Below are 13251 nucleotides of genomic sequence, written 5' to 3' on the forward strand. Positions count from 1 at the left end.
AATTGGGATTTGTAGATTTCTACTCAAAGATAGAAAGCAAAAACCATGTCATTTCTGTAGTATTTCTATTAAATAAAGACTACATTCCCATTTTACTTTAATGATTTCAACAAATACTGTATTATTTTCTAAAATTGTCAACCCTGGACCTTTTTATTACCTTACTGATTTATTAAAGCAATTATTTCTTTTATTATCTAACACATACATACAATACAATAACGGTTGTAATACAACTTAATGAGTTCTCACCTGCAAAGTTGAATATGTATATGGATAATGATAAGCAAAATAGCACACATCATCTTTATGTGGAAAATTGACAGTAAATGTAATTGTATAGTAGGATTTTCCCTTTTGCCCACCTGCAGCAATTGAACTTCTTGAGAAGTGATTTCTGCAATAGAAAAGCATAAAATATGTTATTCATCCACACAAAAATTCTGATTTTTTCTTGTTATTTTATTAAACAGAACTTTAGGGGGGAAAAAAAAAGAAAACCCATGGTTTGTAAGAAGTTTAAATATTCTTAAAAATTAGACTTGGTACTAATAAAGCAGTTAATTGCTATCAGCCAACATCATGACTTTCCATTTCTGGATTTACTAATTAAACAGAGCTCCTATTTTATGCATCAATAGAAGTTTTAGACCTCCCATTTTTTGACAGGTTTACACATTACTGGATCCAGGCAGTGATCAGCAATGGCTGCTACAACCACTGGATGAAAGGCTGACAGATCAGACAGCAATATCTCAGTTCACTGATCGGTTTTAAGATTACAAAAAAAGAGAAATAACCAGAAATGATATGTTTCCTGATGTGACACAACAGGAATTTCCTGCACCCTCTGTGAAGTATTCTTGTCAGAAATGAAACCTGAAGTTGACCAAGCTTCTAAATCTAACTATGAGTTTAGAAAACTGGTGAGAGAGAAGAATTTAGAAGAATTTATTAACACCACAGGGATGCAATCAGCAAAATCCAAAATACGGGAAATCCAGCATGACAAATGATTTCATTTCTTAAATAAATAAAGGATAAATTTAGAAAGAGAGAAAAAGGATGCCTATAAGGTAAGAGACTTGAGGGACGTATGAAGAAAAATCAAATGCAGTGTGTGGTCCTTTGGTTGGTCTGATTTAAACAAACCAACTATAAAGTTACATTTATGAGACAAGTAAGTCTGAACACTGACTGGATATTTTATCACATTTAGGAATTTTCTTTGCTGTACTAACGGTATTGTGGATAGATTGCCTTAAATATGTATCTCTAAATGAAAAAGACTTTTGAAGTATTTATGGATAAAATATATCAGAAAATGCCTTTAAAGATTCAGGGTGGAAGTAGAGGTGAAAGCCTACCTAAAATAAAACCATGTGTTGATAATTACTGAAACTTACAGATGAATACATAGGGCCTCATCATCCTATTATTCACTTTTGCAAATGTTTGGAGATTTCAGTGGTAAAAAAAATTTAAACTATATTACTTTCCAGACTTTAAATATCACTGAGATATGATGACTTAATTTCTAAAATTCCAAATCACCTTGCATTATTTAACCATGAACTGAAGAAAAGCCATGGCCTAGAGATTATTTACTCATGCACACAGACATTCAAGGCAGATCACATCCTTAGCACTACCCTGGGATCAGGCTTTCTAATGTAATCTTAAGAGAATAAAGCTTGTAATTAATGAAAATAAAAGAACATTGACATAAAAAACAGTATAGTTTTCATTAACTTAGCCATTATATCAGAGAAGGAAATGGCAACCCACTCCGGTATTCTTGCCTGGAGAATCTGAGGGATAGAGGAGCCTGGTGGGCTGCCATCTATGGGGTCGCACAGAGTTGGACACGACTAAAGCTACTTAGCAGCAGCAGCAGCAGCACTATATCTTGAATAGATACTCAATGACAAGGTGCTAAGAGTTGAGGAAAATGCAAAATAAGGTCCAGAAGTAAATCTTGCCAACTCTTTTCCCTCAAAAGTTTATTATCTATTTGGTGGGGGGCGGTATTCATGCCATCACATTACAGCTATGGATTTTATAGGTTATATTTTCTCATATACTCATGGAAGGTAGTTTTATTCTCATTTTACAAATGAGACAAACAAGCAGCAGAGGACAATGCAAAAATAGCAGTTTTTAATGCCCTTATGTAGATTTCAGGCTTGAGAAAAGCAACTGGAGTAGTGTGTGTTATACAGAAAGTGGTTAATAAATATCTGTCTAATTAGCCTGAATTCCAATTCCAGATTTAGAAGTAGCCAAAAGAAAAAAAAAAAAAAAAAACTAAAGAAACAAAAATCCTTGCCAGCACCACTTACATAGAAAAGGAAAACAACCTGAGATGCTATGACCATTCACTTTACATGTAAACAAGAAAAGTATTCATTGATGATTTTTTTTATTGTGTAGAAGACAAGCATGAAGGAAATAATACTTTTTGAAAATCACTGTTTCACCCTTTAACATTTTAAATCAATCTGCCAAAATCTAACCAAGCACTTCCCGGACAATCACTGCTCCACCTCAACTTAAAAGGAAGATATAAATGATGAGGGTGTATTTTTATATTAGCCTAACATGAAAAGAAATATGAAAGTTATTCACGTAAAAAAGAATTGCATATAACATTATACTTCTGTTCCTCCTATATTTCCTATTTATTTTGCTTAAAAAAGGGGGGGAACTACTGAAATTAATTCCAAGGAACATTTCTTTCTTAGAAAGTAATAGCAGTTAAGATCTAGGTTTTTCCAAAGCCCTATCTAAATCATTAAAAACAGCTTAATTTTAGAAGTCTTCATCTATATGATAAAACTATAAGAAAAGGCATACTAGCACCAGTTAAGCACAATATAAAATATTAAAAAGTCAAAATCCACTAAACAGAAATCTCAGGATTAAGATTAATAAGAGCAAAGAAACAGGTATGTTAAATTAAGGGCATTCAATAGCAGACAGACATTATCTTGAAATGCATTACATGCAGAAACAGTAAAAAGGAAAGCAAAGCATATGATAATCCTAGATTACTTAGTCATGAAGTTGAGGAATAATCCAACTTTGCCACTAAAGCAATAAATGATTTCTAGTACTTACTTCTAACTTGATAAACAGATCACCTGTTTGAAGTCAAAGTTGAACTGGCTAAGCTGAAGCAACCTAACTATAGAATACATCTCCTACTAAAACACTGGAAGTTAAAATGAGGTAAATATTTGTGTTTTCCTCAAAATCACTGCAGATGGTGATTGCAGCCATGAAATTAAAAGACGCTTACTCCTTGGAAGGAAAGTTATGACCAACCTAGATAGCATATTCAAAAGCAGAGACATTACTTTGCCGACTAAGGTCCGTCTAGTCAAGGCTATGGTTTTTCCTGTGGTCATGTATGGATGTGAGAGTTGGACTGTGAAGAAGGCTGAGCGCCGAAGAATTGATGCTTTTGAACTGTGGCGTTGGAGAAGACTCTTGAGAGTCCCTAGGACTGCAAGGACATCCAACCAGTCCATCCTAAAGGAGATCAGTCCTGGGTGTTCTTTGGAAGGACTGATGCTAAAGCTGAAACTCCAATACTTTAGCCATCTCATGCGAAGAGTTGACTGACTGGAAAAGACTCTGATGCTGGGAGGGATTGGGGGCAGGAGGAGGAGGGGATGACCGGGGATGAGATGGCTGGATGGCATCACCAACTCAATGGACATGAGTTTGAGTGAACTCCAGGAGTTGGTGATGGACAGGAAGGCCTGGTGTGCTGCAATTCATGGGGTCGCAAAGAGTCGGACACGACTGAGTGACTGAACTGAGCTGAAACATTTGTGTGAAGAAAAAAATTATACTTCATATCATCAGAACAATAAAAAGCCACTGTAAATTATTTCCTACAGTTTCTAATTAAAGTCCTTCTCAATGAGGTTCCCAAAGTTTTACAGCTATAAAAGAGCTGAGAAAATATCTAAATGGGAGAAGCAAGACTGGACATATGTCTATCTACAAAACACATTTTATTGCCACTAAATAAACCCCCTGAAATGGATCTCAAATTATAAAAAAAAGAAAACCTTTTCTGTTAGAAGTAATACTAACGCATATCATAATTCAGAGAACACAGTATCTCTTTTATCCCTAAACCGAAATAGGATGAACTAATATTTCCTTCTATAAACTGCTGTCCTATTATTGTCAGAATACTTACTTATAGTAACAAATGTCAGTCCCCACACGAATCCACCATGGTCTAGCATTTAATGCTTCCTGAACCGAATACATGAGTGGTTGCATACCTTTGATAGAAAGAAGAAAGAGAGAAAACTCTTCAGAATTTCTGGGTTAAAAATTAATCCTGTCATTTTAGAAAGCACTAAACATTCATGAAAGTTAATGAATATACATTTTGGTATTTCAACATGTATTTTTAAAAAATCTGAGGGGGGTGTGTGTGTGTGTGTATGCGCATGCTCAGGAATGGTTGACTCTTTGTGAACCCATGGACTGTAGCCCACCAGGCTCCTCTGTCCATGGAATTTTCCAGGCAAGAATACTGGAGTGGGTTGCCATTTCCTATTCCAGGGGATCTTCCCAACCCAGGGACTGAACCTGTATCTCCAGTGTCTCCTGCATTGGAAAGCAGATTCTTTACCACTGAGCCACCTGGGAAGCCTGAGATCTTACACGAAGATCTAAGAACTGATGCTTTTGAACTGTGGTGTTGGAGAAGACTCTTGAGAGAGTCCCCTGGACTGCAAGGAGATCAAACCAGTCCATCCTGAAGGAAATCAGTCCTGAATAGTCATTGGAAGGACTGACGCTGAAGCTAAAACTCCAATACTTTGGCCACCTGATGCGAAGAACCGACTTATTAGAAAAGACCCTGACGCTAGGAAAGATTGAAGACAGGAGGAGAAGGGGACGACAGAGGATGAGCTAGTTGGACGGCATCATATGGACATGATGTCAATGGACACGAGTTTGAGCAAGCTCCGGGAGATAATGATGGACAGGGAAGCCTGGAGTGCTGTGGTCCACAGGGTCACAAAGAGTTGGACACAACTGAGCAACTGAACTGAACTGAAATCAATGAATGATATGTTTTATTTCCAATTAACTAAAATGAGGTCACAACTTCAATGAGTGAAAAGTCATTTAACATTCTGCTATTACCTTTTCTATATTATATCTATTATATCTAATTATATATATATACATATTATACAAAAAATTACATATACATTATATTATATAAAAATTATACATATATTCCTCATAACAAGTGAAACAGAATAAAGTTAAATATTATCCCCCCTCCAACTCTCCACAGATTCCCATCTACACCAAGGTAAGGAAAACGATGCCACTGAACCGGCATGATCGTTTTCTTCCTCAACAACAGGTGTTTATACCATGCAGAAGGAGGGAAGGGAGAAGGAGGAGGGACAGTTAGCAAAAGCAGGGTTAAATACATAGGATATTTTCTTAGGTAGTTTTAGAAATATACTTTCACATACATTTTAAAATCATTTAAAAGGATTCCAGGTTTCTAACTAGAATTAATGAAATTTATATGCAAATTTTGGAAAGGTTCACAATTTTTATTGAGATCTGGCTCAACTTTCTTAAATTATAACCTAAAGATACAATCACCTTTTTCATTTTCTTGCTATAGAATCATTATCTTAAACTTACCTCTGATTATTTTTATTAGTCTTCAATAGTTTCTTGGGTTCTCTAAGCACATAAATCATATCACTTGCAATTTTAAAAATTTTGTCTCCTCTTTTAGTATTTATAACACATACTTTATTTTCTAGTTATATTTCAAGAAATGAAACAATCTCAAAAACTATTCTGAATACAGTGGTTAAGAACTAAACTATCTTGCTTATAATTTAAATAAAAATATCTTGCCATAAGATGCAATATTTGCCAACTGTTTTTAATAAGTCAACTTTATCTTATTTAAATAAAGAGCTAATATTGAATAATTTCTATGTGCCAGATACTGCTCTTTGTATTTTTATACCTTTTAAGTCATTAAATCCTCACAACAGCCCTCTGTGGTAGGTGCTTATTTCTTCCTACAACTGGAGCAGTTTCCCTCATACTTCTTATTATACTTAAGTGTTTTTGTTTCATTAAATGACTTTTCAGCATCCACAAATAGAATCACATGGCTTTTCTCCTTAAGTCTGTTGATGTAATAAATTGTTTAAATATGTTTACTATTGTGAATTATCCTTGTAATCCAAGAAAAAGCTTTTCTTTTACTGCTATATGATGAAATTAGCAAGATTTCACTTAGAATTTTTGCATCTAAAACTTGGTCTTTTTAAAAAAAATTACCTTTACCAAGTATTGATATTACACTAGCTTCAGAAAAACATATTTAAAAGGTATCCATCATTTATTAGAATAAAAGAAAAATCTATTTTTACAAGTAAATACAAATCAGTTGGAATGTCATCCTAATATGGTGACTACTACATACATTTTTAATTTCCTTTTCAACAGCTGTAGTCTGTTCAGTATCTACTTTTTTCAATCAGTTTCAGTATTTCTGTTTTGTCCTATTTGTTCTATTTCTATCTCATTTTCAGCATTTTAAAAAAATTCTCTTACTTTCTTTTGGTTTTATTTTTTGTTGTTCTAATATCTTGAGTATTTTAATACTTTTAATTAATACTCAAAATATCTTGAGTATTTTTTCAGTACTTGAGTAGTAACTTATTTTCAGTCTTTTTTATTTAAAATAATGCAGTTATTAAAGGCATTCAGTCTTCCTCCAAATAGCAGTTTAGCTATGTCCCATAAGTCTATAAAGAGTTCTCCTTTGCTGTACTTTCTAGATCAGAGCCATCCAACCGAACCTTCTGCCAGAATGGAAATGTTCCATACCTGCACTGTCCAGTGTGGTGGCCACTAGCCATGTGTGGCTCCTGAGCACAGCCAATAAGCCTATTGCCTCTTAAGAACTGAATTTTAAATTCTTATGGCAACTGTGTTTTAATCATGCTGTATTTCTTGGAGCTTTTGCTCTAGCTATGTGAGTGCCATGTGGTTATGGTTATTGTATTGTATAAAGGTTAGTGTTCTGTACAGCAAATGAAACCACCAACAAAATGAAATGGCACCCTAACAAATGGGAGAAAATATCTGCAAATCTTAAATCAGATAAAGGGTTAACACTCAAAATATATGAAGAACTCCTGCAACTCGATAGCAAAAACACACAAACAACTGAAAAGTGGACAAAGGATTTGAATGGACATTTTCCCAAAGATATACATATGGCCAACAGGTAAATGTAAAGGTACTCAACATCACTAATCATCAGGAAAATGTAAATTAAAACCACAATAAGATTTCACCTCACACCTGCTTGAATGGCTGTTATCAAAAGGACAAAGAAGTGTTGGTGAGAATGTAGAGAAAAGAGAACCCTTCTGGCATCATTGGTGGGAATATAAATTGGTGCACTCACTGTGGAAAACAGTATGGCACTTCCTCAAAAAATGAAAAAAATAGCACTAGCATTTGATCCAGCATTTCCACTTCTGGGTATTTATTCTTAAAAAACTATTTCAAAAAGACATATGCCACTCCCTATCATGTTTAATGCATCATTACCTACAATAGCCAACACATGGAAGGAGCTTAGATGTCCACTAATGAATGAACGGATAGAGAAGTTCAGTTCAGTTCAGTTCAGTTCAGTCACTCAGTCGTGTCTGACTCTGCGACCCCTATGGACTGCAGCATGCCAGGCTTTCTTGTCCATCAACAACTCCTGGAGCTTGCTCAAACTCATGTCCATCGAGTTGGTGATGCCATCCAACCATCTCATTCTCTGTTGTCCCCTTCTCCTCCTGCCTTCAATATTTCCCAGCATCAGGGTCTTTTCAAATGAGCCGGTTCTTCGCATCAGGTGGCCAAAGTATTGGAGTTTCAGTTTCAGCATCCGTCCTTCCAATGACTATTCAGGACTGATTTCCTTCAGGATGGACTGGTTTGATCTCCTTGCAGTCCAAGGGACTCTTAACAGTCTTTTCAAACACCACAGTTCAAAAGCATCAATTCTTTGGCACCCACCTTTCTTTACAGTCCAACTCTCACATACATACATGACTAATGGAAAAACCATAGCTTTGACTAGATGGACCCATGTCAGCAAAGTAATACCTCTGCTTTTTAATATGCTGTCTAGAAGATGTGGTGTGTATATAATGCATGACCCTGTGTGTACACACGTGTGAGCACAAGGGAGTATTATTTAGCCATAAAAAAGGAAATTTTGCAATTTGTAACAACATGGATAGACCCTTGAGGACATTATGTTAATAACTGAAATAGGTGAAAAAGAAAGGTAAATACAGTATAATCTTGCCTGTGCGTGGAATCTTTAAAAAAAAACAAAACAAAACAAAACTCATAGAGGACACAATAGAGGCTTCCATAGGCACGGGGTTGAGGGGTTTGTGAAAGTGGTCACAAAGTATGAACTTCCAGTTAAAAAATGAGTCAGTCATGGTGATATAATGTTAACTAGACTTACTGTGGTGATCATTTTACAATATCTACACACTGAATCATTATGTTACACACCTAAAGCACATTCTACATGCCAGTTATATCTCAATGGAAAATGAAGGTTTGCAGTTATACAGCATCTTCAAGGACTGCAACTTGTAAATACACAATATCTTGTGCTTTTGACCCTGAATTATTCTTTGTCAGACATTAATATTACCACATTTCCTTTGTTTGCATTTACCTATTAAACCTCTGCCCAATCATTCATTTCAGCTTTATCATTAATATACAAATATTAATTAAAAGATTAGAAAAGATTGAGGGCATGAAGAGAAGGGGAAGACAGATGATGAGATGGTTGAATAGCATCACTGACTCAATGGACATGAGTCTGAGCAAACTCAAGAGATAGTGAAGGACAGGGAAGCCTGGTGTGCTGCAGTCCATGGAGTCACAAAAAGCAGGACATGACTTACCAACTGAACAATAACAACAATATTCACATATACACATATCCTCCTCATCTTGCAAATTGTATAATTTTCATTATCTGATTTTTGAGGCCATTCTGACTTATAGTTAATAATGACAGATATACATTTAATTTCATTCCTTCTCCCCTTCCATTTTATTTTCTTTCTACTATTCATTAAATGTTTTTTTCCTTCTTTACACCTTCTTATTTTACTTACTTGGTTACATTTTCCACATTTTCTTTTCTTCTTCTGTCATTTGGAAGCTTTCTATTGTGCTTTTTCAACTCCATTTCTCATCTTCACAATTATGATTAACTTTGGGTGTAGACATTTCTCTAGCACTATATTATATTAAATAAATAAGCAATCCAACCAAGACAAGTTAGCTTTCACTCCTCTCATATCACTCCTTTTAGAACATTTTCACTTAACACAATTTATAAATTCTAAGTCTTCTATCTTGATATCTTTTTCATTTATTTTTCTCAGCGAGGGTTCAGGATAGTATATTTTCTGAATTCTACATACACAAACATGCAGTTTGTTGTCAGTGACAAACAAATGACAGATTTTGCAAAAGACATTTGGCTCTCCTCTAGCTTCCACAGATGAGGGTCCAATACTAACCTGTTTTTCACACAGAGAACAACAAAGTGATCAAGAGCACACAGTCTGTAACCAGACTATCTAGGTCTGAACTCCAACTTCACTACGTACCACATGCATGATCCTGGCAGGTTACTAAACCACTCATGCCTCCTTTTCCTCTTCTGTGGATAACAATCTTCCTGGATTGTTTGTTGTGTGAATGAAGAGTATCACATGTGTTAGCACTTAAAGAAGCCTTGGCGCATGATACAGTTTTCAATAAATGTTAGCTGTTATTACTATTATTTAAGTACTGCAGCCAGTTCTATACCTGAAACTCAAATATTTCACTGGTATGTATAAAAGATTCCTGTCTTCCTTATTTCTTTCTAGGAGTCAGTGAGTCATTTCAATTCGAAACTTCAACCTCTTCCAGGCACACAAAATTCTTAATAAATGGTTAATTACAGTAAGGCAGAACAAGGTTCAGGCTGAGGTCAAAGGGCATAACAGATTTATCTGAAGTGTTCTAATTTTATACAAGACAATGTATTCTGTTATTACTTTTTAAATGATGGTTAATTCTGGTCACAGTGAAGAGAGCTATATTTGGAAATTCTGATTATAATGAAGATCATCTGAACAAAACAGGGCGCCCCAGTAAGAATCAATCAAATGAGGTAACTCAAACTGAATAAACCACAATCTATTAATACTCAAGTTGATATAGAAAGGCCATATTTGACTAATTTATTTAACCATTAGCCAAAGGATAAACTTTAATGTGTATAACATAAATATGCTAAGAACTGTCAAGCTTGTCACTTGAATACAATCAAAATATTAAATTGCCAGAGTGAAACCAGCATCTAATGGTACTGGCTTCTAATAATATCCATGTAAAGACTGAAGTTTTATTAAGCACATGCTCAGTAACAAGGGCAGATACAAAGAAAGACAAGATGTTTTAGGCCCAAATCATTAAATGTATTGCGAATCACAGACAAAATTTTCAAGTTAAAGCTAACATTGTAATTTAACACATGAGGGGGAGCTAGGTTAATCTGAAGGTACCTACCATAAGCTGCATATGTTATTAGTAACTTTACAGAGAAAAAAATACATGCTTCTAATATGACAAGTATTATAACAGAAAGTCATACTAAAAATAGGAAGATGAGATTCTTGATCTGGAGGGTAATGGTGGCCATATGAATCGGAATCACTCCACACATCCTCACAAAAACAAATAAAGAAAGTCAACAAGTAGTGCAAGTAAAAGCACACATGCCCAGGCCTGCAGCATTACTAGAAGACAGATGTAATAGACTTCAAGTTGCTTATAGGTAGAAAGACGGTCAGATATACCAGGGAAGTGGAAACAAAGTAGACTGCAGGCCAAAAAATACTAAGTAAGACAAGGAATTTTATAAAGTCGCAATTCACAGTGAATAATATAGCAAGACACAGTATCTGCATACCAGAAAAGAACAACCTATTACATAAAGCAGAAACTACAGGAAATATAGAAGAGAGAAACATACTACGGACAGATTCTAACACTCCACTCTCATTACAAGACAACAACTGAACAAAAGTTAAGAATATTTATATAGCTCTAAGTAACATAACAAGGCAAATTTTATGTAGATATGTTGAACACTATATCCTGATAGTGGGGAATGCACCTTCTTCTAAGAATATGTGGAATATTCACAAAAATTGCTCATATATTAGGTCAAAAGGAAATGCCAGTAAGTTCCATATAAGAGAAACATTACAAACAAAACCCTCTGATCACCATATAAAATAGAGCTACAAATTAAAATCAAAATGAAAATAAACAAAGAGGGCGGATAACCATGCAGAGACAAGGGAGACAGGTTGACTTTGGTGTCAGACCTTGAGCGGAGTGAGGAGGGCATCTGCCCAAAAATGCAAAGGAGGGACTGTTAAGTACACTGGAATTGATCAAATAAGTAAATATATTAAGAACAGTATAAGCCAAAATTCTCCATTTTGGAGAAGGAAGCTGAAAATATGGAAAGAAAACTAGAATAAAATCTGTGCAACTGAAGGTATCAGTGTGACCTCATGGAGATACTATGTGTATGCATGTGTGTGTGTGTGTGTGTATAACATACACACAGAAATAAACATATACATGTTGCACATTACTACTGATGAAAATTTCTACATACAGGCTTGTATATGTATACAAATACATATTCCCCAGCTCCCTCCATAAACAGGTCCAATAATAACACACATACTATGTACACACAAAAATAAACATATACATACTATAAATTACTACCGATGAAGATTTCTACATAAATGCTTGTATATACAAATATGTTCCTCAGCTCTGTCCATGGACAGGTCCAGTAACAATGTACACACTATGCACACAGATTGTATTTTTAAAATATTATTCTCCACTAAAATAAATCAGGGCTCTTTGAAGAAATGACTGCTTCGGATGAGATGGCTGGATGGCATCACCGACTCGATGGACATGAGTAAAAGTGAACTCCGGGAGTTGGTGATGGACAGGGAGGCCTGGTGTGCTGCGATTCATGGGGTCACAGAGTTGGACACGACTGAGTGACTGAACTGAACTGACTGAGGCTGGGGCAAGCAAAGGAAAGATAAGCCCTGGGCATCTTATGCCAAAACACAAGAACACCCATAAAGAATGACAGGGACATGTCAACAGAACACACAATCCAGCATGAAGGGGTCACAATGGCCAAATCCTGGGCAGCTGAAACACCAAAATACTGAGAGCAGCAAACTACAGCCCACTGATTAAACAGGAAACAACTCCATCCTGATATTAACATGTAGAATACTTACTGATTACAAAGAGAAAAAAGGTGACTTTACAGTGGAAAAGTCTGGCAGACAACAACTTAATCAGGTGATTAAATTACTACTATCAGCAATAAAACAAAATCCTGGGCCACTAACACACAACATCACTACTGTGATGCCTCCACCACAGATGCCTGACTTAAATCAAGTCATGAGGAACATGAGACATCTCCAAACTGAGAACCACTCTACAGAATAACTGCTTTCATTTTCCAAAGTGCCAAGGTCATGAACATTAAAGACCGCAAACTGTTCCTGACTAAAATAGTCTAAAGAGACCTGACAACTAAATACAATATGTGGTTTGAGCTGAACTTTTGTGCTTTTAAGGTCACTGATGAGAAAACAGGTGAAAACTTAAATGAGGGTCTAAAGATTAGATGGGGTTCAAATATCAATGATAATTTCCTGATCTTGACAGCTTTCCCACAGTTATATAGAACAATGACATGCATAAAATACACTGAAAGTGTTCTAGAATGATGGGGCATCATTTTTGAAGTCCAACATGTAGATAAAGGATACAACTTTTCAGTAAGTTTGAAACTATTTCAAAATAAAATATTTAGAAAATGATGATCTTTGAACTAGAGCCTTCTTGACATACGTTCATGCATGTCATTTTAAGTTCCTAATAGGATCTTCATAGTTCATTCAGCCATTACCTCATTTATTTAACAAATACTTACGGAACATCTACTAAATACCTTACTATAAATACAAAGGCCAGCAACAGAGATACTGTCCCTGATCTTGTGAAACA

General features: G+C 35.4%; 1 protein-coding gene across 2 annotated transcripts in view; it reads right to left on the reverse strand.

Annotated features, from left to right (window-relative positions):
• The window catches only part of AGTPBP1 (ATP/GTP binding carboxypeptidase 1), a 191752-nt gene that overhangs the window by 31596 nt on the left and 146905 nt on the right, over positions 1-13251 (reverse strand). For both annotated transcript variants that reach the window (XM_040244800.1, XM_040244791.1), the window contains 2 exons: positions 4217-4304; positions 253-397 (listed from right to left, as the gene is read on the reverse strand). In XM_040244800.1, coding sequence (XP_040100734.1) covers positions 253-397; positions 4217-4304 — 233 coding nt within the window. The remainder of the gene's footprint in view (positions 1-252; positions 398-4216; positions 4305-13251) is intronic.

This window comes from Oryx dammah, unplaced genomic scaffold (assembly GCF_014754425.2).
Source record: "Oryx dammah isolate SB20612 unplaced genomic scaffold, SCBI_Odam_1.1 HiC_scaffold_1, whole genome shotgun sequence".
NCBI lineage: Eukaryota > Metazoa > Chordata > Mammalia > Artiodactyla > Bovidae > Oryx > Oryx dammah.